This window comes from Lampris incognitus, chromosome 1 (assembly GCF_029633865.1).
Source record: "Lampris incognitus isolate fLamInc1 chromosome 1, fLamInc1.hap2, whole genome shotgun sequence".
Lineage (NCBI taxonomy): Eukaryota > Metazoa > Chordata > Actinopteri > Lampriformes > Lampridae > Lampris > Lampris incognitus.
Genome location: NC_079211.1, coordinates 152,667,686 through 152,695,060, shown reverse-complemented (window position 1 = coordinate 152,695,060; position 27,375 = coordinate 152,667,686). Strand labels below are relative to the sequence as shown.

At 50.1% G+C, this 27,375-nt stretch overlaps 1 protein-coding gene across 1 annotated transcript in view; it reads left to right on the top strand.

The window, feature by feature from the left end:
• Positions 1-27,375, top strand: part of LOC130112931 (bifunctional methylenetetrahydrofolate dehydrogenase/cyclohydrolase, mitochondrial-like) — a 49,487-nt gene that overhangs the window by 16,950 nt on the left and 5,162 nt on the right. The window contains exons 4-5 of the mRNA XM_056280456.1: positions 11,121-11,228; positions 21,217-21,309. Of these exons, the coding sequence (XP_056136431.1) occupies positions 11,121-11,228; positions 21,217-21,309 (201 nt within the window). The remainder of the gene's footprint in view (positions 1-11,120; positions 11,229-21,216; positions 21,310-27,375) is intronic.

Genomic DNA, 27,375 nt, shown 5'->3' with positions numbered 1-27,375 from the left:
TTCTGTCACACATCACTCCTGACACTCTTCTCCACCCACTCCACCCTGCCTGCTCTCTCTTCTTCACCTCTCTTCTACTCTCCCCGTTACTTTGTGATACTACTCATATCACAGAGTTTACTTGGTTGTAAATCAATATGTGCTTCAGTCAAAAAACACTGTCAAAGACACAATGTGAATGACTACTCTCATTATTTACCATTGGTCATGCCTATATCAATTTATTTTCTAGTCTCTTATTCAAATATATGGTAACACTTTCTATGAAGCCTGCATCTATAATGCCCTATAAGGGCATTAATAATGTCTTATAATGTAGCTATGAGTCATTGTAAGATTCATTATAACCATGTATACGCCCTCACAACACCACATAACCACCCTTATGATACATTATGTCAATTTAAAATGGATTTATGCATTATAAATATGTCATCATTAGCCTGTTTATCTGTCAGATGTCATAATGCACCATAGCCAAGTTGTTTTGCTGAAGTTTTGTAGAGATGCATAATGAGACTTCAGTGCTATTTCACAGTCTTCAGCCATAGCCGTTAGTCATTGTCATACACATTATAGGAAAGTATGGGCGTTATAGATGCAATAGATGCTTACAGGGCATTATAGATGAGTATAGGGCGTTGTAGATGTTTATTGGGCGTTATAGATGCAATAGATGCTTACAGGGCATTATAGATGACTATAGGGCGTTGTAGATGTTTATTGGGCGTTATAGATGCAAGCTTCATAGAAAGTGTTACCAAATATATTATATGTTGTCACGTGCCAATAGTGGGCAAGAGTGTGACTGTGGACAGGATAGGAATGTCTGATTCAGCCTGATACGTGTTCTATCAAAGTCCACTGATAGCCTGTAAAGGGTCACCATTACAAATCGGTCTATCAAAATCTGTTGTCCTGTGTTTTGCACTATGCGCATCTGGCTGCCCAACCTCCATCCTATTTTATTCAAATCCTGTTTGGTCTACATGCCTGCTTCTGTTTTGCCAACAACTTGACAAATTGGGTTTTTTTTTCTTCATATGGGGCTAAAAACGGAAACTGTCGTCCGCGGTGGCGTAGCGGTCTAGGCATCGGCTTGGTGGCGATGCAGTTGCCCACTGGGGACTCGGGTTCGCGCCCCGGTCTCGTCAGATCCGACTATGGCCGGACTCGAGGAAGCAGCAATCATTGGCAACGCTGTCTTCGGGAGGGGGGCGGAGTCGGCTGGTGTTCGTCATTTGAATGCGTCTCTGTGTGTGTCGGAAAAACAGTGGTTCGGCTTGGATTCGCCTTGCAACGAAAGTGGGGAGGCGCTTTCCTTCGAGACTGCCGGCCGGAGAGATGCAGTTGGCGAACGCATGCAATACGAGGGTGGGTGTTTGAATTAAAATAGGGATCAATTGGCCACTAAATTGGGAGAAAAAAGGGAAAAATCAGAAAGAAATTTATTTAAAAAAAAAAAAACGGAAACTAAGAAATGTCAAAACACTCTAAAAATAGAGATGGGAGCAGGTAGGCTACAGAAAACACCATGACACTGTGAGAGAGCCACCATCTACACATATGTGATCTGTACCTTAGAATAAATGTACTGTACAAACAGGCTCTCCTGATCACTGCTGCTACTGACATGTAGAGACCAGTGACAGTTAACCTGGATGTGGACGTCAAAAAGTGACAGGAAGTGGAAAAATATCTAATTATGTTTATTATTGTTTGTGTAACTTTCACAAATTCCCATACAGGGTGGGGGGAACAGGGCTGGACTTGAAGTCCAGCACCCTCTGTGGTCTGTGGACTGACTACTGTACCGGTAGTCCACAGGACACTACTGTCCAGTGACCTAGCATAGCAGATCTTCACAAGTCGCTCCTTCATGAATGTTCAGCTGGGGTTAAAAGTCAACTGTTGATCTCTTTCCTTAAACATGAGGGAATCTTATGTTTGTGTGCGAGTACAAAAAGTGTACTGTAAACAGACTGCTAACCTTGGGCCTGTAGGTTCTAGTTATAGACACTAGATGGCGGTAGCAGCTCACTTAAAATCTTACCGGCGTTGACCCCCATCAATGGCTTGGTGCTGTTAGTTATAACACTGACCAAATTAGATGTACTGTGACGTCATGAGCAACGTTACATTACACCATGTATCTGTATCTCTAGTGACACGTGTTGATAGTGTTTTTTAGTTGGTTTTATTTTTCTGAGTAGTAAAAGTCTTTTTTCCTGTTCACCACACATGCTGATCTATCGCTACACACTCAGCACACACCTAAGCCCGTCAATCAAAGCTGACGTATTTCAGTGACCTCTTCCGCCCGGCTGGGTCGCGTGACGCCAGCGTAAAACACGGCGTTTGGGCTGAAACGCCGTGTTGTGTAGGCGGAGTGTAGATGACCTCTGCTTTCACGCTACTTTCAAAACTGTTCTGCTGACCGCTGACACAACAGCTGAGCCGAACCTGCAGAGACAACAGCTGAGCCGAACCTGCAGAGACAACAGCTTAGCCGAACCTGCAGAGACAACAGCTCAGCCGAACCTGCAGAGACAACAGCTGAGCCGAACCTGCAGAGACAACAGCTGAACCGAACCTGCAGAGACAACAGCTGAGCCGAACCTGCAGAGCCCACAGCTTAGCCGAACCTGCTGCGACAACAGCTCGGCCGAAACTACAGAGACAACAGCTGAGCCGAACCTGCAGAGACAACAGCTTAGCTGAACCATCAGAGACAACAGCTTAGCCGAACCTGCAGACCAGCACCTGGCGGGAGTGGAACGGATGCTCACACACTCGTTCTCCTGCAAAATGTTATCCGTCATGATCCGCTGCTAGGGTCAAGCGGTGTAGTGTGGTCCCAGCGGCGTAGTGTATAGTCCCAGCGGTGTAGTGTGTAGTCCCAGTGGTGTAGTGTATAGTCCCAGCGGAGTAGTGTAGTCCCAGCGGTGTAGTGTAGTCCCAGCGGTGTAGTGTATAGTCCCAGCGGAGTAGTGTAGTCCCAGTGGTGTAGTGTAGTCCCAGCGGTGTAGTGTGTAGTCCCAGTGGTGTAGTGTATAGTCCCAGCGGAGTAGTGTAGTCCCAGTGGTGTAGTGTAGTCCCAGCGGTGTAGTGTGTAGTCCCAGCGGTGTAGTGTATAGTCCCAGTGGTGTAGTGTATAGTCCCAGCGGAGTAGTGTAGTCCCAGCGGTGTAGTGTAGTCCCAGCGGTGTAGTGTGTAGTCCCAGCGGTGTAGTGTATAGTCCCAGCGGTGTAGTGTAGTCCCAGCGGTGTAGTGTATAGTCCCAGCGGTGTAGTGTATAGTCCCAGCGGTGTAGTGTAGTCCCAGCGGTGTAGTGTAGTCCCAGCGGTGTAGTGTGTAGTCCCAGCGGTGTAGTGTATAGTCCCAGCGGTGTAGTGTGTAGTCCCAGCGGTGTAGTGTAGTCCCAGCGGTGTAGTGTATAGTTCCAGCGGTGTAGTGTGTAGTCCCAGCGGTGTAGTGTATAGTCCCAGCGGTGTAGTGTGTAGTCCCAGCGGTGTAGTGTATAGTCCCAGCGGTGTAGTGTGTAGTCCCAGCGGTGTAGTGTATAGTCCCAGTGGTGTAGTGTATAGTCCCAGCGGAGTAGTGTAGTCCCAGCGGTGTAGTGTAGTCCCAGCGGTGTAGTGTGTAGTCCCAGCGGTGTAGGGTATAGTCCCAGCGGTGTACTGTAGTCCCAGCGGTGTAGTGTAGTCCCAGCGGTGTAGTGTGTAGTCCCAGCGGTGTAGTGTAGTCCCAGCGGTGTAGTGTAGTCCCAGCGGTGTAGTGTGTAGTCCCAGCGGTGTAGTGTGTAGTCCCAGCGGTGTAGTGTGTAGTCCCAGCGGTGTAGTGTAGTCCCAGCGGTGTAGTGTATAGTCCCAGCGGTGTAGTGTAGTCCCAGTGGTGTGGTGTGTAGTCCCAGCGGCGTAGTGTAGTCCCAGCGGTGTAGTGTAGTCCCAGCAGTGTAGTGTGTAGTCCCAGCGGTGTAGTGTGTAGTCCCAGCGGTGTAGTGTAGTCCCAGCGGTGCAGTGTAGTCCCAGCGGTGTAGTGTGTAGTCCCAGCGGTGTAGTGTAGTCCCAGCGGTGTAGTGTAGTCCCAGCGGTGTAGTGTATAGTCCCAGCGGTGTAGTGTAGTCCCAGCGGTGTAGTGTAGTCCCAGCAGTGTAGTGTAGTCCCAGCAGTGTAGTGTAGTGTAGACCCAGCGGAGTAGTGTAGTCCCAGCGGTGTAGTGTGTAGTCCCAGCGGTGTAGCGTGTAGTCCCAGCGGTGTAGTGTGTAGTCCCAGCGGTGTAGTGTAGTCCCAGCGGTGTAGTATATAGTCCCAGCGGTGTAGTGTAGTCCCAGCGGTGTAGTGTGTAGTCCCAGCGGTGTAGTGTGTAGTCCCAGCGGTGTAGTGTGTAGTCCCAGCGGTGTAGTGTGTAGTCCCAGCGGTGTAGTGTAGTCCCAGCGGTGTAGTGTAGTCCCAGCGGTGTAGTGTGTAGTCCCAGCGGAGTAGTGTAGTCCCAGCGGTGTAGTGTGTAGTCCCAGCGGTGTAGTGTGTAGTCCCAGCGGTGTAGTGTAGTCCCAGCGGTGTAGTGTGTAGTCCCAGCGGAGTAGTGTAGTCCCAGCGGTGTAGTGTGTAGTCCCAGCGGTGTAGTGTAGTCCCAGCGGTGTAGTGTGTAGTCCCAGCGGTGTAGTGTGTAGTCCCAGCGGTGTAGTGTGTAGTCCCAGCGGTGTAGTGTAGTCCCAGCGGTGTAGTGTATAGTCCCAGCGGTGTAGTGTAGTCCCAGCGGTGTAGTGTAGTCCCAGCGGTGTAGTGTGTAGTCCCAGCGGTGTAGTGTGTAGTCCCAGCGGTGTAGTGTAGTCCCAGCGGTGTAGTGTAGTCCCAGTGGTGTAGTGTGTAGTCCCAGCGGTGTAGTGTAGTCCCAGCGGTGTAGTGTAGTCCCAGCGGTGTAGTGTATAGTCCCAGCGGTGTAGTGTAGTCCCAGCGGTGTAGTGTAGTCCCAGCGGTGTAGTGTAGTCCCAGCAGTGTAGTGTAGTCCCAGCGGTGTAGTGTAGACCCAGCGGAGTAGTGTAGTCCCAGCGGTGTAGTGTGTAGTCCCAGCGGTGTAGCGTGTAGTCCCAGCGGTGTAGTGTGTAGTCCCAGCGGTGTAGTGTAGTCCCAGCGGTGTAGTATATAGTCCCAGCGGTGTAGTGTAGTCCCAGCGGTGTAGTGTGTAGTCCCAGCGGTGTAGTGTGTAGTCCCAGCGGTGTAGTGTGTAGTCCCAGCGGTGTAGTGTGTAGTCCCAGCGGTGTAGTGTAGTCCCAGCGGTGTAGTGTAGTCCCAGTGGTGTAGTGTGTAGTCCCAGCGGTGTAGTGTAGTCCCAGCGGTGTAGTGTAGTCCCAGCGGTGTAGTGTATAGTCCCAGCGGTGTAGTGTAGTCCCAGCGGTGTAGTGTAGTCCCAGCAGTGTAGTGTAGTCCCAGCAGTGTAGTGTAGTCCCAGCGGTGTAGTGTAGACCCAGCGGAGTAGTGTAGTCCCAGCGGTGTAGTGTGTAGTCCCAGCGGTGTAGCGTGTAGTCCCAGCGGTGTAGTGTGTAGTCCCAGCGGTGTAGTGTAGTCCCAGCGGTGTAGTATATAGTCCCAGCGGTGTAGTGTAGTCCCAGCGGTGTAGTGTGTAGTCCCAGCGGTGTAGTGTGTAGTCCCAGCGGTGTAGTGTGTAGTCCCAGCGGTGTAGTGTGTAGTCCCAGCGGTGTAGTGTAGTCCCAGCGGTGTAGTGTGTAGTCCCAGCGGAGTAGTGTAGTCCCAGCGGTGTAGTGTGTAGTCCCAGCGGTGTAGTGTGTAGTCCCAGCGGTGTAGTGTAGTCCCAGCGGTGTAGTGTAGTCCCAGCAGTGTAGTGTATAGTCCCAGCGGTGTAGTGTGTAGTCCCAGCGGTGTAGTGTAGTCCCAGCGGTGTAGTATATAGTCCCAGCGGTGTAGTGTAGTCCCAGCGGTGTAGTGTGTAGTCCCAGCGATGTAGTGTAGTCCCAGCGGTGTAGTGTGTAGTCCCAGCGGTGTAGTGTGTAGTCCCAGCGGTGTAGTGTGTAGTCCCAGCGGTGTAGTGTAGTCCCAGCGGTGTAGTGTAGTCCCAGCGGTGTAGTGTGTAGTCCCAGCGGTGTAGTGTAGTCCCAGCGGTGTAGTGTAGTCCCAGCGGTGTAGTGTATAGTCCCAGCGGTGTAGTGTAGTCCCAGCGGTGTAGTGTAGTCCCGGCGGTGTAGTGTAGTCCCGGCGGTGTAGTGTAGTCCCAGCGGTGTAGTGTAGTCCCGGCGGTGTAGTGTAGTCCCGGCGGTGTAGTGTAGTCCCGGCGGTGTAGTGTAGTTCCGGCGGTGTAGTGTAGTCCCAGCGGTGTAGTGTAGTCCCAGCGGTGTAGTGTATAGTCCCAGCGGTGTAGTGTAGTCCCAGCGGTGTAGTGTGTAGTCCCAGCGGTGTAGTGTAGTCCCAGCGGTGTAGTGTGTAGTCCCAGCGGTGTAGTGTGTAGTCCCAGCGGTGTAGTGTGTAGTCCCAGCGGTGTAGTGTAGTCCCAGCGGTGTAGTGTGTAGTCCCAGCGGTGTAGTGTAGTCCCAGTGGTGTGGTGTGTAGTCCCAGCGGTGTAGTGTAGTCCCAGCGGTGTAGTGTAGTCCCAGCGGTGTAGTGTAGTCCCAGCGGTGTAGTGTATAGTCCCAGCGGTGTAGTGTATAGTCCCAGCGGTGTAGTGTAGTCCCAGCGGTGTAGTGTAGTCCCAGTGGTGTGGTGTGTAGTCCCAGCGGTGTAGTGTAGTCCCAGTGGTGTAGTGTAGTCCCAGTGGTGTAGTGTAGTCCCAGCGGTGTAGTGTATAGTCCCAGCGGTGTAGTGTAGTCCCAGTGGTGTAGTGTGTAGTCCCAGCGGTGTAGTGTAGTCCCAGCGGTGTAGTGTGTAGTCCCAGCGGTGTAGTGTATAGTCCCAGCGGTGTAGTGTGTAGTCCCAGCGGTGTAGTGTAGTCCCAGCGGTGTAGTGTGTAGTCCCAGCGGTGTAGTGTAGTCCCAGCGGTGTAGTGCGTAGTCCCAGCGGTGTAGTGTGTAGTCCCAGCGGTGTAGTGTGTAGTCCCAGCGGTGTAGTGTGTAGTCCCAGCGGTGTAGTGTGTAGTCCCAGCGGTGTAGTGTGTAGTCCCAGCGGTGTAGTGTAGTCCCAGTGGTGTGGTGTGTAGTCCCAGCGGTGTAGTGTAGTCCCAGTGGTGTAGTGTAGTCCCAGCGGTGTAGTGTATAGTCCCAGCGGTGTAGTGTATAGTCCCAGTGGTGTAGTGTAGTCCCAGCGGTGTAGTGTAGTCCCAGCGGTGTAGTGTATAGTCCCAGCGGTGTAGTGTAGTCCCAGCGGTTTGGTGTGTAGTCCCAGCGGTGTAGTGTGTAGTCCCAGCGGTGTAGTGTGTAGTTCCAGCAGTGTAATGTAGTCCCAGCGGTGTAGTGTGTAGTCCCAGCGGTGTAGTGTGTAGTCCCAGCGGTGTAGTGTAGTCCCAGTGGTGTGGTGTGTAGTCCCAGCGGTGTAGTGTAGTCCCAGTGGTGTAGTGTAGTCCCAGCGGTGTAGTGTAGTCCCAGCGGTGTAGTGTATAGTCCCAGCGGTGTAGTGTAGTCCCAGCGGTGTAGTGTAGTCCCAGCGGTGTAGTGCGTAGTCCCAGCGGTGTAGTGTGTAGTCCCAGCGGTGTAGTGTGTAGTCCCAGCGGTGTAGTGTGTAGTCCCAGCGGTGTAGTGTGTAGTCCCAGCGGTGTAGTGTAGTCCCAGCAGTGTAGTGTGTAGTCCCAGCGGTGTAGTGTGTAGTCCCAGCGGTGTAGTGTGTAGTCCCAGCGGTGTAGTGTGTAGTCCCAGCGGTGTAGTGTGTAGTCCCAGCGGTGTAGTGTATAGTCCCAGCGGTGTAGTGTAGTCCCAGCAGTGTAGTGTGTAGTCCCAGCGGTGTAGTGTGTAGTCCCAGCGGTGTAGTGTGTAGTTCCAGCAGTGTAGTGTAGTCCCAGCGGTGTAGTGTAGTCCCAGTGGTGTAGTGTGTAGTCCCAGCGGTGTAGTGTGTAGTCCCAGCGGTGTAGTGTGTAGTTCCAGCAGTGTAGTGTATAGTCCCAGCAGTGTAGTGTAGTCCCAGCGGTGTAGTGTAGTCCCAGCGGTGTAGTATATAGTCCCAGTGGTGTAGTGTAGTCCCAGCGGTGTAGTGTAGTCCCAGCAGTGTAGTGTAGTCCCAGCGGTGTAGTGTGTAGTTCCAGCAGTGTAGTGTATAGTCCCAGCAGTGTAGTGTAGTCCCAGTGGTGTAGTGTAGTCCCAGCGGTGTAGTATATAGTCCCAGTGGTGTAGTGTAGTCCCAGCGGTGTAGTATATAGTCCCAGCAGTGTAGTGTAGTCCCAGCGGTGTAGTGTATAGTCCCAGCGGTGTAGTGTATAGTCCCAGCGGTGTAGTGTGTAGTTCCAGCAGTGTAGTGTAGTCCCAGCGGTGTAGTGTGTAGTCCCAGCGGTGTAGTGTATAGTCCCAGCGGTGTAGTGTGTAGTCCCAGCGGTGTAGTGTGTAGTCCCAGCGGTGTAGTGTGTAGTTCCAGCAGTGTAATGTAGTCCCAGCGGTGTAGTGTGTAGTCCCAGCGGTGTAGTGTGTAGTTCCAGCAGTGTAGTGTAGTCCCAGCGGTGTAGTGTGTAGTCCCAGCGGTGTAGTGTAGTCCCAGCGGTGTAGTGTGTAGTCCCAGCGGTGTAGTGTGTAGTCCCAGCGGTGTAGTGTGTAGTTCCAGCAGTGTAATGTAGTCCCAGCGGTGTAGTGTGTAGTCCCAGCGGTGTAGTGTGTAGTTCCAGCAGTGTAATGTGTAGTTCCAGCAGTGTAGTGTAGTCCCAGCAGTGTAATGTAGTCCCAGCGGTGTAGTGTGTAGTTCCAGCAGTGTAGTGTAGTCCCAGCGGTGTAGTGTAGTCCCAGTGGTGTAATGTGTAGTCCCAGCGGTGTAGTGTAGTCCCAGCGGTGTAGTGTGTAGTCCCAGCGGTGTAGTGTGTAGTTCCAGCAGTGTAGTGTGTAGTCCCAGCGGTGTAGTGTATAGTCCCAGCGGTGTAGTATAGTCCCAGCGGTGTAGTATAGTCCCAGCGGTGTAGTGTGTAGTCCCAGCGGTGTAGTGTAGTCTCAGCGGTGTAGTGTGTAGTCCCAGCGGTGTAGTGTAGTCCCAGCGGTGTAGTGTAGTCCCAGCGGTGTAGTGTGTAGTCCCAGCAGTGTAGTGTAGTCCCAGCGGTGTAGTGTAGTCCCAGCGGTGTAGTGTGTAGTCCCAGCAGTGTAGTGTAGTCCCAGCGGTGTAGTGTGTAGTTCCAGCAGTGTAGTGTGTAGTTCCAGCAGTGTAGTGTAGTCCCAGCGGTGTAGTGTAGTCCCAGCAGTGTAGTGTAGTCCCAGCGGTGTAGTGTGTAGTTCCAGCAGTGTAGTGTATAGTCCCAGCAGTGTAGTGTAGTCCCAGCGGTGTAGTGTAGTCCCAGCGGTGTAGTATATAGTCCCAGTGGTGTAGTGTAGTCCCAGCGGTGTAGTGTATAGTCCCAGCAGTGTAGTGTAGTCCCAGCGGTGTAGTGTATAGTCCCAGCGGTGTAGTGTAGTCCCAGCAGTGTAGTGTAGTCCCAGCGGTGTAGTGTAGTCCCAGCAGTGTAGTGTAGTCCCAGCGGTGTAGTGTGTAGTCCCAGCAGTGTAGTGTAGTCCCAGCGGTGTAGTGTGTAGTCCCAGCGGTGTAGTGTGTAGTCCCAGCAGTGTAGTGTAGTCCCAGCGGTGTAGTGTGTAGTCCCAGCGGTGTAGTGTGTAGTCCCAGCGGTGTAGTGTGTAGTCCCAGCGGTGTAGTGTGTAGTCCCAGCAGTGTAATGTAGTCCCAGCGGTGTAGTGTGTAGTCCCAGCGGTGTAGTGTGTAGTCCCAGCAGTGTAGTGTGTAGTCCCAGCAGTGTAATGTGTAGTCCCAGCAGTGTAATGTAGTCCCAGCGGTGTAGTGTGTAGTCCCAGCGGTGTAGTGTGTAGTCCCAGCGGTGTAGTGTGTAGTCCCAGCGGTGTAGTGTGTAGTCCCAGCAGTGTAGTGTAGTCCCAGCGGTGTAGTGTGTAGTCCCAGCGGTGTAGTGTGTAGTCCCAGCGGTGTAGTGTGTAGTCCCAGCAGTGTAATGTAGTCCCAGCGGTGTAGTGTGTAGTCCCAGCGGTGTAGTGTGTAGTCCCAGCAGTGTAGTGTGTAGTCCCAGCAGTGTAGTGTGTAGTTCCAGCGGTGTAGTGTGTAGTTCCAGCGGTGTAGTGTGTAGTTCCAGCAGTGTAATGTGTAGTCCCAGCAGTGTAGTGTGTAGTCCCAGCAGTGTAGTGTGTAGTCCCAGCAGTGTAGTGTGTAGTCCCAGCGGTGTAGTGTGTAGTCCCAGCGGTGTAGTGTATAGTCCCAGCGGTGTAGTGTAGTCCCAGCGGTGTAGTGTGTAGTCCCAGCGGTGTAGTGTGTAGTCCCAGCGGTGTAGTGTATAGTCCCAGCGGTGTAGTGTAGTCCCAGCGGTGTAGTGTATAGTCCCAGCAGTGTAGTGTAGTCCCAGCGGTGTAGTGTATAGTCCCAGCAGTGTAGTGTAGTCCCAGCGGTGTAGTGTGTAGTCCCAGCGGTGTAGTGTATAGTCCCAGCGGTGTAGTGTAGTCCCAGCGGTGTAGTGTATAGTCCCAGCGGTGTAGTGTAGTCCCAGCGGTGTAGTGTATAGTCCCAGCAGTGTAGTGTAGTCCCAGCGGTGTAGTGTATAGTCCCAGCGGTGTAGTGTATAGTCCCAGCGGTGTAGTGTAGTCCCAGCGGTGTAGTGTATAGTCCCAGCAGTGTAGTGTAGTCCCAGCGGTGTAGTGTATAGTCCCAGCGGTGTAGTGTATAGTCCCAGCGGTGTAGTGTAGTCCCAGCGGTGTAGTGTATAGTCCCAGCAGTGTAGTGTGTAGTCCCAGCGGTGTAGTGTGTAGTCCCAGCGGTGTAGTGTGTAGTCCCAGCGGTGTAGTGTAGTCCCAGCGGTGTAGTGTAGTCCCAGCGGTGTAGTGTGTAGTCCCAGCGGTGTAGTGTATAGTCCCAGCGGTGTAGTGTAGTCCCAGCGGTGTAGTGTGTAGTCCCAGCGGTGTAGTGTAGTCCCAAGGGAATGTTTTCAGTTAATCAGTTAATTTATGTGTAATGTATTTCCTGTCTGTTGTGTTTCGCTGAGCCATTTTGCCTGTGCAGGTATTGACACGGTGGGGAAGAACGTTCTGGTGGCCGGACGCTCCAAGAACGTCGGTATGCCCATCGCCATGCTGCTGCACTCTGACCGCAACCACGAACGACCCGGAGGTCAGTCTCTGTGTGTGTGTGTGTGTGTGCGCGCGCGCGCGCGCGTGTGCGTATGTGTGTGTGCGTGTGTGTGTCTGTGTGTGTGTGTTCCCGCGTGTGTGTGCGTGCGTGTGTGTGTGCGTCTGTGCGTGTGCGTGCGTGTGTGTGTGTGTGTGTTTAATAGGTTTGTCTCAGTGTTCGTGCAAGTCTAAAAAAAAAAAAGTCACGTGAGCCACTACAAGCAGCGCTTTACCGTAACTGTTATCAGTGATGTTGCGCCATCTCGGTTTTCCCCGGAATGTGCTAGAAGGGCAGGAATACATTGCGTCAGGTGTGCGGCCACAGACGGCAGACGTGATAATGCTAATCTGCACAGGTTTCCGTCACATCATTCCTGCTGATGGAGGTCTCTCCGGATGAGGGCAGAGAAGGAAGGTGGGAATGTGGAGGATGTTTGATGGCGTTCCACTACGGGTGACGCGACGCCCCCTGTCCTAATATGGGCACGGGAGGAAGTAGGGGGCGGGGTCTTGGAAAGCTGCTGAATGGAATTCCCCATCAGGACGGGGCAACAAGACCGGCCTGCCCCAGGAACGAGTGTGGCAGGGTGGGAGTGCGGGGCAACACGGAGCCCGACAAGGCCTTATGTAACTTAGATAACAGTAAAGAATAGTTCCGACTAAAAGTTACGTTAGCAGATAACACAACAATCTTAATTTGCATAGCACAGGCCTGTTCCTGCAAAGGAAGAGTGACACCAGAAGATGCTGTAAGAGGCGCATACCAATGAGTCATAAAAGTATTACAAAACAGATCAGAAATTACGCGTTTTTTAATTGAAAAGAATACAAACGATACAGGAACATTGTACATAGAATATGTCATCAGACCAGTCAGCTGGAAGCAACTGTACACCTTCACATGCGATGGTCAAAACAAAAGTAAATAAAGACAACGAATAAACTGAACAATAATGATGATAATAATAATGATAATAATAATAAAGATGATGACATAATAATAATAATACTAATGATAATAATGATAATGACAATGATGACAATAATGATAATAATAAAGATGATAATAATGATGATAATAGTAATGATAATGATAGTAATGATAATAATAAAGCTGATAATGATGATGATGACGATAATAATAATAATAATGATAATGATAATGATGACAATAATGATAATAATAAAGATGATAATAATGATGATAATAGTAATGATAATGACAGTAATGATAATAATAAAGCTGATAATAGTGATGATGACGATAATAATAATAATAATGCTGATAATGATAATGATAATGATGACAATAATGATACTAATAAAGATGATAATAATGATGATAATAGTATTGATAATGAAAATAATAAAGCTGATAATAATGATGATGACGATAATAATGATAATACTAATAATAATAATGATAGTAATAATGCTAAACAACACTTTTGCCAGGCTAAGTGCCAGTGAAGTGTAGTCATGAGTGAAAGCGGCTGGTGAAGTGTTTCCGGCTGCTGAAGTGTTTCCGGGTGCTGAAGTGTTTCCGGGTGCTGCTGAAGTGTTTCCGGCTGGTGAAGTGTTTCCGGGTGCTGAAGTGTTTCCGGCTGGTGAAGTGTTTCCGGGTGCTGAAGTGTTTCCGGCTGGTGAAGTGTTTCCGGGTGCTGCTGAAGTGTTTCTGGCTGCTGAAGTGTTTCCGGGTGCTGGTGAAGTGTTTCCGGGTGCTGAAGTGTTTCCGGCTGGTGAAGTGTTTCCGGGTGCTGCTGAAGTGTTTCTGGCTGCTGAAGTGTTTCCGGGTGCTGGTGAAGTGTTTCCGGCTGCTGAAGTGTTTCCGGCTGGTGAAGTGTTTCCGGGTGCTGCTGAAGTGTTTCCGGGTGCTGGTGAAGTGTTTCCGGCTGCTGAAGTGTTTCCGGCTGGTGAAGTGTTTCCGGGTGCTGCTGAAGTGTTTCCGGCTGCTGAAGTGTTTCCGGCTGGTGAAGTGTTTCCGGGTGCTGAAGTGTTTCCGGCTGGTGAAGTGTTGCCGGCTGCTGAAGTGTTTCCGGGTGCTGGTGAAGTGTTTCCGGCTGGTGAAGTGTTTCCGGGTGCTCCTGAAGTGTTTCCGGCTGGTGAAGTGTTGCCGGCTGCTGAAGTGTTTCCGGCTGGTGAAGTGTTTCCGGGTGCTGAAGTGTTTCCGGCTGGTGAAGTGTTTCCGGCAGCTGAAGTGTTTCCGGGTGCTCCTGAAGTGTTTCCGGCTGGTGAAGTGTTGCCGGCTGCTGAAGTGTTTCCGGGTGCTGCTGAAGTGTTTCCGGCTGCTGAAGTGTTGCCGGCTGCTGAAGTGTTTCCGGGTGCTGCTGAAGTGTTTCCGGGTGCTGAAGTGTTTCCGGCTGGTGAAGTGTTTCCGGCTGGTGAAGTGTTTCCGGCTGGTGAAGTGTTTCCGGGTGCTGAAGTGTTTCCGGCTGCTGAAGTGTTTCCGGGTGCCTAAGTGTTTCCGGCTGGTGAAGTGTTTCCGGGTGCCTAAGTGTTTCCGGCTGGTGAAGTGTTTCCGGCTGCTGAAGTGTTTCCGGCTGGTGAAGTGTTTCCGGCTGCTGAAGTGTTTCCGGCAGCTGAAGTGTTTCCGGGTGCTGCTGAAGTGTTTCCGGCTGCTGAAGTGTTTCCGGCTGGTGAAGTGTTTCCGGCTGCTGAAGTGTTTCCGGGTGCTGGTGAAGTGTTTCCGGCTGCTGAAGTGTTTCCGGCTGCTGAAGTGTTTCCGGGTGCTGGTGAAGTGTTTCCGGGTGCTGGTGAAGTGTTTCCGGCTGCTGAAGTGTTTCCGGCTGCTGAAGTGTTTCCGGCTGCTGAAGTGTTTCCGGCTGCTGAAGTGTTTCCGGCTGCTGAAGTGTTTCTGGCTGCTGAAGTGTTTCCGGGTGCTGGTGAAGTGTTTCCGGCTGCTGAAGTGTTTCCGGCTGGTGAAGTGTTTCCAGCTGGTGAAGTGTTTCTGGGTGCTGGTGAAGTGTTTCTGGCTGCTGAAGTGTTTCCGGGTGCTGGTGAAGTGTTTCCGGGTGCTGCTGAAGTGTTTCCGGCTGCTGAAGTGTTTCCAGCTGGTGAAGTGTTTCTGGGTGCTGGTGAAGTGTTTCCGGCTGCTGAAGTGTTTCCGGGTGCTGCTGAAGTGTTTCTGGGTGCTGGTGAAGTGTTTCCGGCTGGTGAAGTGTTTCCGGGTGCTGGTGAAGTGTTTCCGGCTGGTGAAGTGTTTCTGGGTGCTGGTGAAGTGTTTCCGGGTGCTGCTGAAGTGTTTCCGGGTGCTGCTGAAGTGTTTCTGGGTGCTGGTGAAGTGTTTCCGGGTGCTGCTGAAGTGTTTCCGGGTGCTGGTGAAGTGTTTCCGGCTGGTGAAGTGTTTCTGGCTGCTGAAGTGTTTCCGGGTGCTGGTGAAGTGTTTCCGGCTGGTGAAGTGTTTCCGGCTGGTGAAGTGTTTCCGGGTGCTGCTGAAGTGTTTCCGGCTGCTGAAGTGTTTCCGGCTGCTGAAGTGTTTCCGGGTGCTGCTGAAGTGTTTCCGGGTGCTGCTGAAGTGTTTCCGGGTGCTGCTGAAGTGTTTCCGGCTGCTGAAGTGTTTCCGGCTGCTGAAGTGTTTCCGGGTGCTGCTGAAGTGTTTCCGGGTGCTGCTGAAGTGTTTCCGGCTGCTGAAGTGTTTCCGGGTGCTCCTGAAGTGTTTCCGGGTGCTGCTGAAGTGTTTCCGGCTGCTGAAGTGTTTCCGGCTGCTGAAGTGTTTCCGGCTGCTGAAGTGTTTCCGGGTGCTGGTGAAGTGTTTCCGGCAGCTGAAGTGTTTCCGGGTGCTCCTGAAGTGTTTCCGGCTGGTGAAGTGTTGCCGGCTGCTGAAGTGTTTCCGGGTGCTGCTGAAGTGTTTCCGGCTGCTGAAGTGTTTCCGGCTGCTGAAGTGTTTCCGGCTGCTGAAGTGTTTCCGGCTGCTGAAGTGTTTCTGGCTGCTGAAGTGTTTCCGGGTGCTGCTGAAGTGTTTCTGGCTGCTGAAGTGTTTCCGGCTGCTGCTGAAGTGTTTCTGGCTGCTGAAGTGTTTCCGGGTGCTGCTGAAGTGTTTCTGGCTGCTGAAGTGTTTCCGGCTGCTGAAGTGTTTCTGGCTGCTGAAGTGTTTCCGGCTGCTGCTGAAGTGTTTCTGGCTGCTGAAGTGTTTCCGGGTGCTGCTGAAGTGTTTCCGGCTGCTGAAGTGTTTCTGGCTGCTGAAGTGTTTCCGGCTGCTGAAGTGTTTCTGGCTGCTGAAGTGTTTCCGGGTGCTGCTGAAGTGTTTCCAGCTGGTGAAGTGTTTCCAGCTGGTGAAGTGTTTCCGGGTGCTGCTGGTCCAGGGAGGGCTGCAGACTACCACATGCCTCCTCCCATACATGTGGAGTCACCAGCCGCTTCTTTTCACCTGACAGTGAGGAGTTTCACCAGGAGGACGTAGCATGTGGGAGGATCACGCTATTCCCCCCAGTTCCCCCTCCCCCCTGAACAGACACCCCAACCGACCAGAGGAGGCGCTAGTGCAGCGACCAGGACACACAACCAAATCTGGCTTCCCACTCGCAGACACAGCCAACTGTGTCTGTAGGGACGCCCGACCAAGCTGGAGGTAACACGGGGATTCGAACCGGCGATCCCCGTGTTGGTAGGCAACGGAGTAGACCGCCACGCCACCCGGACGCCCGGTAGCTGCTATTGCTAAAGGCCTGTGATGTAGCTTGGTGTCAGAGCCCCATGTGCCTTAAACATGACCGCCGAAGTCTCAGGGTTAGCCGGTGGAGGTTGTTTGTTAACTTAATGAGATCAGACACCTCCATCTTAACACACATGCTGGGGTCATGACGTAATCCCCCTCCTCTCAGAACAGTGACTCGGTACCTCACACCGTTACCTGACCAGTTCCCCTCCTGCACAGCTCATGTCCCAGTGGGGGCAGGCTGACTGCTGGATGCTGCAGCAGCAGTTCTGAAGGAACAGTACCATGAATAATCACACATCTGAGCAGGGAATGGGCAGTCCGGCACCGCTGGACGCTGTGAAGTGATGTGTGAGCAACTCCATACATGCATCCATCCATGTGATGTTTGGGAAGTCCACCTTAGTCGTCTCCGTACGCAGCAGATTTCAGATAACTCGTTTTTCTCGTAAGAACGTCATTCATTGAAAAGAAGGTTTCCGTGTAAATCCGGTGTGGTGATGCGTTGATGTAAACGTGACAGAATCTGGCAAGCATCGAGCGGGGCGCAGGATGAAGAAATTCCAAGGCGCGTGTGCTCAAGTTCACAGTAGCATGTAAATACACACAGTTTGCTCAGTGCCATGAAGAATACAGCACGCACGTGCCGGTCTGGAACTCGGTTTGGGGAAAACGGGACCAGGTTTCTGATTGAGGAGTTTCATGTTGACTTTTAAGAAACTTGCTTGAAGGGTGTCAACTGCTCCGAGCTCTGCACTTTCTGCTAAGTCTGCTGTTGAAGCACACACGTTTAACACAACGTCGTACTGGAAGCAGTTTGGTCACACGAAACTCACATAGCAAAACTACTGTGGCCCGGACCCGTCCCACGCCCGACATGTCATCCGGCCCACATAATCACGTGGAATGCTGGCACTTGGGCGGTCCGGTCCTGTTTACCAGATCTGGGCCAGAACCAAGCCATAGCAATGCCGCATGTGCCACATATTAGCCAAAGGTGGCCCATATTTGTTTTGTGACATTTGGGCCATATTCACCATTTACCACACGGGGCGCTTCAGGGTCACATCCAGACCACATGTGGCCCAGAGCACCGCATCTTTGCCAGAAAAGACCCACATGTGATTTGGCGTATCTGGGCCATATGTGCTATTATACATGTGGGCCACTTCAGGCTCACATCCATTTTGTCAGGGCCAGAAGAAGACCACCAGTGCTGCATCACTGCCTGAAGTGGCCCACATCCGGATGCGGTCTGGGAAGCGTCTACTATTTTAAATGAGGTGCTTTTGAAGTTTTTCTAGCAGATTCCCCGCTAATATATATCAGTAGTTTTCTAATGTTGTGCCTAACATTAAGGAAACTGATTTATCCATCCATTATCCAAACCACTTATCCTGCTGTCGGGGTCGTGGAGATGCTGGAGCCTATCCCAGCAGTCACTGGGCGGCAGGAGACACCCTGGACAGGCCGCCAGGCCTCATTCATAATCATCAGTTATTTGAAAAGTCACTTGTTTGCACAAAAAGTGACCCCATGAACCCCCTGAACCCCCTGACCATCCACGCCAAACGCACCGCTTGGCTCTAAGGACTCAATTTGATGAGATCACACTGTATGGCCACATGCCAAGGCTGTTATACCGCTTATAGCTAAACCCCCTAATATTGGCGTCTATAGTAATGTAGATTACTATATATACTGTATATAGCAGTGTATGTAGTAGTTTATAAATATTACTGTATCTTTACTGGATATAGTAATGTATATTACTATATATACTGTATATAGCAGTGTATGTAGTAGTTTATAAATATTACTGTATCTTTACTTTATATAGTAATGTATATTACTATATGTACTGTATATAGCAGTGTATGTAGTAGTTTATAAATATTACTGTATCTTTACTTTATATAGTAATGTATATTACTATATATACTGTATATAGCAGTGTATGTAGTAGTTTATAAATATTACTGTATCTTTACTGTATATAGTAATGTATATTACTATATATACTGTATATAGCAGTGTATGTAGTAGTTTATAAATATTACTGTATCTTTACTGTATATAGTAATGTATATTACTATATATACTGTATATAGCAGTGTATGTAGTAGTTTATAAATATTACTGTATCTTTACTGTATATAGTAATGTATATTACTATATATACTGTATATAGCAGTGTATGTAGTAGTTTATAAATATTACTGTATCTTTACTGTATATAGTAATGTATATTACTATATATAATGTATATAGTAGTGTATGTAGTAGTTTCTAAATATTTACTGTATCTTTACTGTGTATAGTAAATAGAGTAATACTTGTAGATGACATCCAAGCTGTGTTGAAATCTCATCACAGTTTCAACTTGAACAAGTGTTTACAGTGTCCAGTTTTGAGATCCAAAATCATTGTTGGCATTCCCCGATTCACTGATTCGCTGATTCGCTGATTCCCTGATTGTCTGTGAATGTTCTCATTCATCCAGGTCGTCCTGGTTATCCAAAGGAGTTGAATCAAGTGCAACTGGACTTGCTATATATCCGTGAAGACGTTTGGCCTCTCATCCAAGAGGCTTCCTCAGTTCGTGCCTTTCTGACTAGACCAAGCTAGTCTGACTAGACCAAGCTAGTCTGACTGGCTGCTGATGAGACTCAGTATTTATCCTCTAGGAGTCGTTATCAGAGCTATAGATGTCCATGACTCTTTGTGATCCGATGTTTACCAACGCCAGTCGCTAACATAGCCATAGATATGAGTGGCTCTTTTGTGTACCGATGTTTGGCCGCGCCCGTCGTTACCGGAGCTATTGATTTGCATTTGTTTAGCAGCGATGGTCGTTGGGGGTGTTAGTTTCGACTTCGTTAGTGCTCCATTCAGTGGTCCTGAGAGTCGTTGGAGCCGTTAGTGAGCGACTGTTGTTCTTGGAGGCTAGGCTTCTTGAGTCTCCTGGGTGGAGATGAAAGGACGGCATTGTAAGTGGGAGATAGGTGGTGTCGCAGACCTCCTCCTCTGTTGAGGGAGGGTTTTTCCAGTTTCACATAGATGGCTTCCTTCAGCCCCCTTTCAAACCATCTATCTTTTCTGTCCAAAATGTGTACGTTGCTGTCCTGGAAGGAGTGTGTCTTCTCCTTGAGGTGTAGACAGACTGCTGAGTCTTGTCCTGAGGAGTTTGGCCTTCTGTGTTGGGCCATCCGTTTGTGTAGTGGTTGTTTGGTTTCTCCTATGTATAGGTCAGTGCAGTCCTCATTGCATTGTACAGCATACACCAGACTGCTTTTCCGGGTGTGTGGTACACGGTCTTTGGGATGAACCAGTCTTTGTGGGAGTGTGTTGCTGGGTTTGAAGTATACCGGGATGTGGTGTTTGTTGAAAATTCTCCTGAGTTTCTCGGAGACCCCAGAAACATACGGGATGACTGTGCTCTTCCTTCTGTTCCTTTTCTCCTCGTCGCTCAGCTGGTTGGTCTTTCTGGAACGTGTTGCAGGTTTCCCAAAGGTCCAACTGGGGTAGCCGCAGGTTTTTAAAGCTCCCCTCAGGTGTTTGTGTTCTTCTCGTTGGGCCTGAGTGCTGCTGGGCACATTGTCAGCTCTGTGTTGCAGAGTTCTGATGACGCCCAGTTTGTGTTCCAGCGGGTGGTGTGAGTCGAAAAGTAGATATTGGTCTGTGTGTGTAGGTTTCCTGTAAACCCCAATGTGGAGGCTCCTGTCTTCCCCAATGTGGAGGCAAAAAAAAAGACAAGAGGGAGACATGCCAGTGCTGCCCTAAGAAGGACACCAAGACCAGCACCTTTTGCCACAAATGTCAAAAATAAATTTTTACAGCACACACTAAAACATTCACACACACACACACGCACACACACACACACCCCCACACATACACACACACACACACACACACACACACCCCTTTGGGTATGCAATGTGGAAGTTGGACATGCAAGGGCCTGCCCGTTATTCCCTCTGCATTCTTTCCCTCTTTGATTTCTTTCTGCCCTCTTGGTGCAGTCGCGGTTCACCTAATGACTATGCAGGTTTATACACAGGCATACCTCCTAGAAAATGATGAGACATGTCGTTTCCGTAATGCTGCACCTCTCTTATCTTTGCATGCACTCATAGTTCAGACTGCTGGGTGTTGTTGAACTGCGACGTTTTGTTACTTACAGAGGAAAGAAGCACTTGTTTTTAGCCCGTCCTTGCCCATGTAGAAAAAGGAATGTGGCTAAAGAGGACGGAGATGGTGGTGTTGGGGGAGGGTTGCAGGACTGTTGTTCCAGTTGCATTTCTCAACACCACAAGTTTTGTCTTATCAGCAGTCAGAGGAAGCTTTAATTGGCAGAATGTCCAGTGCAGTTTTCCAACACGTTTCTCAGAAGTGTTGTCTAGCTTGGCAGCACAGCAGTAAGGGACAGTGTCATCAGCATATCGACGGAGCTTTTCCTTTCACGGTACCTCTCCAGTAATTACCGCCACATTATCAAGCAAATTCAGCAGAAACAGAATCCGCTTTTCAAACCTTTCGGACCGGAAGTGACGATGACAGGCTGAATAACGGAGTAGCTTGTAACTGAAATACTGCCGTGAAACACAGCTGCGGAAACGTTAAGGAAAACCAAATTAAACCGGAAACCGAGACCAAACATCTCCTACAGCAGAATTTAGTAGCTATGGTTTTGTTTCCATCCAAGTGTACAAACTTTAAGCAAATTTCCAAAAAGTCGACAAAAGAAAACCTGAATCAGTTTGTTTCCATTGACTAGTGTTAGGTGAACATTGTAAAGAAGGAACAAGATGACATCATCAAGAATACCTCCAGACTGGACAGACGGCGAGTAGAATGACTTGCTGTGTTAAATGCGGCCATAAGCTCTTATTATTATTAGTGGTACCTCACTTTATAACCTGCAGCGGTTGCACCATACTGACGTCCGCCGTACAGCCGGGGACACTAGTGCACCAAGCCGTTTTGGGGGGTGACTGTGCAGAGGCATGTTACTAGCCAGCTTTGGGAAGCATGTGACGACTGACATCATCATCTACTTGCACAATCACACTGTCAGACTCTGTCTTCATTGTTATGTCAGCCTTTCCCCCTCAGCCGAGTGTAACAACGTTTTTGCGATAATGTGTTTTTATTTATTTATTTATTTCTGGTGTTTCCATTCAGGGTTTTTCTTTTAGTATGTGGAAATTCAAAACGCGCATAAAAACAGGTGGGCAACCCCGTTATTTCTGTGAGGTTGATTTGGACCCAAACTGAGCCCACTGTGCTGCTTTGTCTTGCGTTAGATTTGACTGAATCCATTTCCCCTCAGGTGATGCCACGGTGACCATTGCCCACAGATGTACCCCGAGGGAGCGGCTGAAGGAGCTGACAAGCCTCGCTGACGTCATCATCGCGGCTGCAGGTAGTCGCCTCAGACAGTGACGTGCCTTATGCCAGTCCGCCCTGTCGACACCAGGAGACTTAAAGGTGCCGTCAGTGAAGGGGGCGGAGGTCGGTTACAGCTTGTTGACGTCATCATAGCAAAACATGGCCATCCTGTATCGGGGGATTTATGGCTTTCAAAACCCTGAAGCTTTATTTTGGTCAACATATGGGTGGATGGCGCCTCGCGCTTTAAGCACTGCCTATTGGCTGAATGTAACGTACATGCAACGGCCGACTGGAAGTCTTTAATTTTAGCCAGGAGCCACATGCAACAAGGTCCAACCCCCCCACCCCCCCACCCCGTGGTGCAGATTGGTTTGTGTTCTACCGAGGTTACAGATATTTTTCAACTTGCGGGACTTATTTCAGACCAACTCTACGACTGTAAGCCATGCTGCCATACATTATTTCCAGCTCTATGCTGATAACTGACCAGCTCATCGGTGAGTAGCGGGCTAACTGACCACGGGGGGGGGGGGGTCGTCAAGTTAAAGGATGGAAGTGAGAAGGTTGCAGCTTCTCTGTGTACACACCAACCTGATCCTCTGCCGAGCCGCAGGTTTTCGATGTATATGTCCCTGAACGCTCGGCAGGTTATTGCTTTCTAGTGTATAAAATATGCTAAATAATGAAATGTGATGTAAATATCAGGTGGTGTATGGCAACACCCCCCCACCCACTATCCAAGCTGCTCATCCCAACTCGGCTCATGGGATAGTGGAGCCTATCCCAGCAGTCACTGGGCGGCAGGCGGGGAGACACCCTGGACAGGCCGTCAGGCCATCACAGGCCCCCCCCCCACACACACACACATATTCATACCTAGGGACAATATAGTACGGCCGATTCAGCTGACCTACATGTCTTTGGGTCACCTGACCTACATGTCTTTGGGTCACCTGACCTACATGTCTTTGGGTCACCTGACCTACATGTCTTTGAGTCACCTGACCTACATGTCTTTGGACTGTGGGAGGAAACCGGAGCCCCCGGAGGAAACCCACGCAGACACGGGGAGAACATGCAAACTCCACACAGAGGACGACCCAGGATGACCCCCAAGGTTGGACTACCCCGGGGCTCGAACCCAGGACCTTCTTGCTGTGAGGCGACCGCGCTAACCACCACTGCGCAACCGTGCCGCCAATCTGCAACATACAAGACATAGATAACACAGCATGTAGTCATACAGGTGTACTGAGACCGAGGCTGGGAGGACATGAGGATGAGTGTGTGTCCACAGAACCACAGGTCCCCACACAGTCAGCCGCACATTTCAGCATTGCACTATGGAGGAGCCTGTTTTGCAGCTAGGCTGGGCGACATGGACATAACCAAATATCACCACCATATTTTTGAGCCAATATATTAATATCGAGAGTTTGGCGGTATTGTTGAGATGACTATTTACTGCTCTTAAAAATGTTTGCACAACAACATAAACACTCACAGTAATGTGGAGCTGAGGTCCACACAGGTCGAGACAAATAACAGCTGAAAGAGACTTCTTTACTGCCATGCAGCCTTTATAACTAGGAAAAGACAAATCTTATGTCACGTCACGATATGAAAATATCCAAAATCCCAGATGACATGTAGTCTTATGTCCCGATACTGCCGTAATGTGGACATGCTGCCCAGCTCTACCTGCAGCCTAACTTCTACCACTGAAGAGCCTTGTCATCCGTCAAAAGACCAAACGCATGATGAAGAACTATAATTACTGTGTTCGAGAGGGACGAAAACAGCAAGGCGGGAAAACAAACACCGAACTGACCGTGCTACTGTAGGACAGGTCCACAGCCCTTTCCCACCGTAATACCACACACCGTTACTGACGTATTGTACATATATTGTTTTATATTATCTTATGTTATTATATTATATTATATATTGTTATATGATATTATATTATTATATATTGTTATATGATATTATATTATATATTGTTATATAATATTATATTATATTATATATTGTTATATAATATTATATTATATATTATTATATTATATTATTATATCATATAATATATTATATTATATATTGTTATATTATAAATATATCATCTTATATTATATATTATTATATTATATCATATTATTATATTATTATATTATATTATATTATTATACCATATCATAATATTATATTATATTATATTATATTATATTATATTATACTAGAAGAACCCCGCTACAATGTAGCGGCTTGGTTCTCCACCTGTCTAAATCTCCCTCCTCTTCATCCTGCCGGCTAACCGCCTTCCCCCTGCCCCTAACCCCCCCCCCACTCCAACTCCCTCCCCCCCAAACGCTCAGAATCATCTGAAATGCCGAGAAAAGTGGTTTTTAGCCATTTTTAGAAAATGCATATTTTGCATATTTATGCATAATTATGCATAATTTCAATTTTCTGGGATTTTTCCCTTACCCTCTGAGACAATACCTACCACCTCCAAAAAGATTTAGGATCATAAATGCTTTAGTTTAGGCGGGGGGGGGGGCTTCCGCCCTCTCTTACAATAAGTGATGACATTTGTGGTCGTGGGGAGTCGTTCCTTACTGAAGATACATTTGGGAAGGGCAACTCGTTTTCTTTCAACATCGCCCGTCATCGCCATACTTGGCCGTCAGCCCCGAGACTGGGGGGGAGGGGAAGCGTGTACCCAGACTGCACTGCGTCATTATGTTAAGTGGCACCGTCTCCTGGCGATTACAACAATCACACGTGTTGCCCTGTCACGGGCGCGTGTTTGGGTTGTGTGGTTGGGAGTCGTGTGTGTGTGTGTGTGTGTGTGTGTGTGTGTGTGTGTGTGTGTGTGTTATGGATGCAGTTGTCACGAAGCTCATAGGTGCAGCAAGTGGACAATTAAAGCCAGGGTGCAGTTTTGCGTATAGCGCGTCACCCAGTGGGGGGGGGGGGTCTGTGTACAGTGCTCTGCTGTGGGGGGGGGGTCTGTGTACAGTGCTCTGCTGTGGGGGGGGTCTGTGTACAGTGCTCTGCTGTGTGTGTGTGTGTGTGTGTGGGGTCTGTGTACAGTACTCTGCTGTATGTGTGTGTGTGTGTGGGGGGGGGGGAGTGTGTCTCTTGGTACTTGTACCGGTTTAGTTTGACTGCTTTTAAATTCAGGAACATCTGTTGGTCGTTTAAACATTGTTTTCCCAGCCCACAGCAGTGCAACACAAAGACAAAGACATATCCGAAACCTACAAGAACACACATTTCCAAACTACACAAAAAACACAGAAACACAAAACACATATATCCAACATATCCACAAATTAATTAATTAATTAATCAATCAATAATAATCATAAGACATTTCACTGTCTGGGAGAATGAGCCAGGATGACTGTGGGAACCGCCGGTCTGCATGGGCTAGCAGTTAGCTTAGCCTGCCCCGCTTCCGCGTCCTGTCAGACCGCCCTCAGCGTTCCGTCTTCGGGCAGGGCCGCGGTCCACGGTGCGCTGTAGTTGTGAATTGTGACAGTACGCCAGCAGATGGCACTGGAGGCTCAGTTACAGAGCCGTGGTTATCATGTACTGGAGAAGAAGAGCGCCTTTTCGACTGGCGGCTGAAGAAGCTTCACCAGGGCTGTGTGCAGCCTTTCAATAAAGCAGCCGTTACTGAGGTCCGACTGCCGTGGCGAGTCTAGGTTCGGTCCGGAACACGACCCGCGGGCCCACAGGACGCAGCGGACCGAGCGCCCCCGCCGATCCAGCGCCAGCATCAGACCAAGACACGAACCCAGACGCGGACAAAGACACTGCATGGACGGCACTGGGCGAGGCCGCCGCAAACCTGAGTTCGCGCCGCCATCTCCCCACACCGGAAGCGGAAGCATTGTATGCTTTCCAATCCCCTTGCTTGAAAAGTAGTGTGTGAGACTATCATAATAACGTGTTTTCCTTCCACATATCCGTTTGTTCAGGTGTTTCCACACCGGTATTAAAGGGAGCCGTGACTGTAGACAGCCTGGGGTTGGCATGGTAACCTCGGTATGGTGACTAAATGGGATCGGCGCAACCGTATCACACGATAGATGAGGACTGGGATTCAATCCAAGCAGCTGAGACATAAACGTCACGGTGGTTGTAGGGTGTCTCAGAGTCACAGCGTGAAGCGTGGCCCTCCAGACGGTCAGCCAGGTTTCTGAGGATTTAAAGGCCGTAGCATTCTTTGTTTCTGGCTCAGTGACTCTCGTTCATCTGGGTAGCGTGGCGGTCTATTCCGTTGCCTACCGACACGGGTATCGCCGGTTTGAATCCCCGTGTTACCTCCGGCTTGGTCGGGCGTCCCTACAGACACAGTTGGCCGTATCTGCGGGTGGGAAGCCGGATTTGGGTTTGTGTCCTGGTCGCTGCACTAGCGCCTCCTCTGGTCGGTCGGGGCGCCTGTTCGGGGGGGAGGGGGAACTGGGGGGAATAGCGTGATCCTCCCACGCGCTACGTCCCCCTGGTGAAACTCCTCACCGTCAGGTGAAAAGAAATGGCTGGTGACTCCACATGTATTGGAGGAGGCATGTGGTAGTCTGCAGCCCTCCCCGGATCGACAGAGGGGGTGGAGCAGAGACCGGGACGGCTCGGAAGAGTGGGGTAATTGGACAGGTACAATTGGGGAGAAAAAAGGAGGGGGGAGTGCAGTGGGTAAAAGTGTTTGGTAGTGACCGCCGTCAGTAGCATTCCCAACAGAACAGAATAGCATTTATTTGTCATTTGTACAGACAATGAAATTCATCCTCTGCATGTACCCATCCTATTGTGTAGCAGCAGTGGGCAGCTGCAGCACTCGGGGACCAACTCCAGTTCTTCTTTCCGTTGCCTTGCTCAGGGGCACGGGCAGCAGTATTAACCCTAACATGCGGGTCTTTTTGATGGTGGGAGGAAACCGGAGCACCCGGAGGAAACCCACGCAGACACGGGGAGAACATGCAAACTCCACACAGGAAGGACCTGGGGCGGCCTGGGGTTCGAACCCAGGACTTTCTTACTGTGAGGCAACAATGCTGACCACAGGGCCGCCGTGCCCATGAGCAATGGTGGCCCGCAAGAGACAAGACTCCTGCTATCATGTTGGGTTGGTGAAGGCTGGTGAGCTAGCCGCCGCTGCCCGCTGGAGGCCTGCTAGTGTTTGCTGTGTCGTTGACTCTACTGTACCTCCAGCCAAATGAACAGCAGCTCATTCTGCTCACCATTTCACACACGTTCGCTTGTTTTCGTTTTGTTTTTCATCTGACGACCCCGTGTGGCTGTTTTTTGGCTACCAGTTGTTTTATACTACTGGTCTCCTCGCCTCCCCCAGCGACTGCCGTTCTGCTCCGGAGCCTGCATTCGGTACAACACCGGCAGTCATGTGGATCAGTGGGCTGCTCATATGGACCATGTTCTCCTGGATTACTTTATCTTTGATACTCCATCCAGTAACACCGCTGCTTCAATACACTGACTACCACCCCACCTCTCTCAGCCTCCACCAGCGCTGCAGCTTCACCGGGATATGGTTCGTCATTTTCATCGGAAATACAGTCACCGTGGGTCCCGCCAGGGCTTCGATGACACAAACCCAACCCGTTCCTTCTGGTCTTCCTGTCCTCGTCCCTCAAGAAAGCCCCGACGGACTGTTGACCACAGCGCACTAGCTAACCTAGCCAGGTCGGCTAGCATCAAGACCGGAAAAACAACCTCTCCATCGGGTTATTTAACATTCGCTCGCCAACCAACAAGGGACTCCTACTTCATGATCTACTGAATGATCCTAAGTTTGATTTCCTATGCTTGACTGAGACGTGGCAACGACCCAATGACTTCTCACAGGTTAATCAAACTATTCCTCCTGGGTTTGTGTCCACCTGCAAATCCCGTAACACCGGCGGGGGGGGGGGGTGTCGCGATACTTTACAGTGAAACGTGGAAAGAGTCTTCTATAACTGTTACTGTGCATGTTTCATTTGAGTCCACTGGCCTACAAATCAATGGGCCAAATCCTACCAGACTAGCCACTGTTTATCCACCATGCAAGCCAAAAAACAGTTTCTTAAAC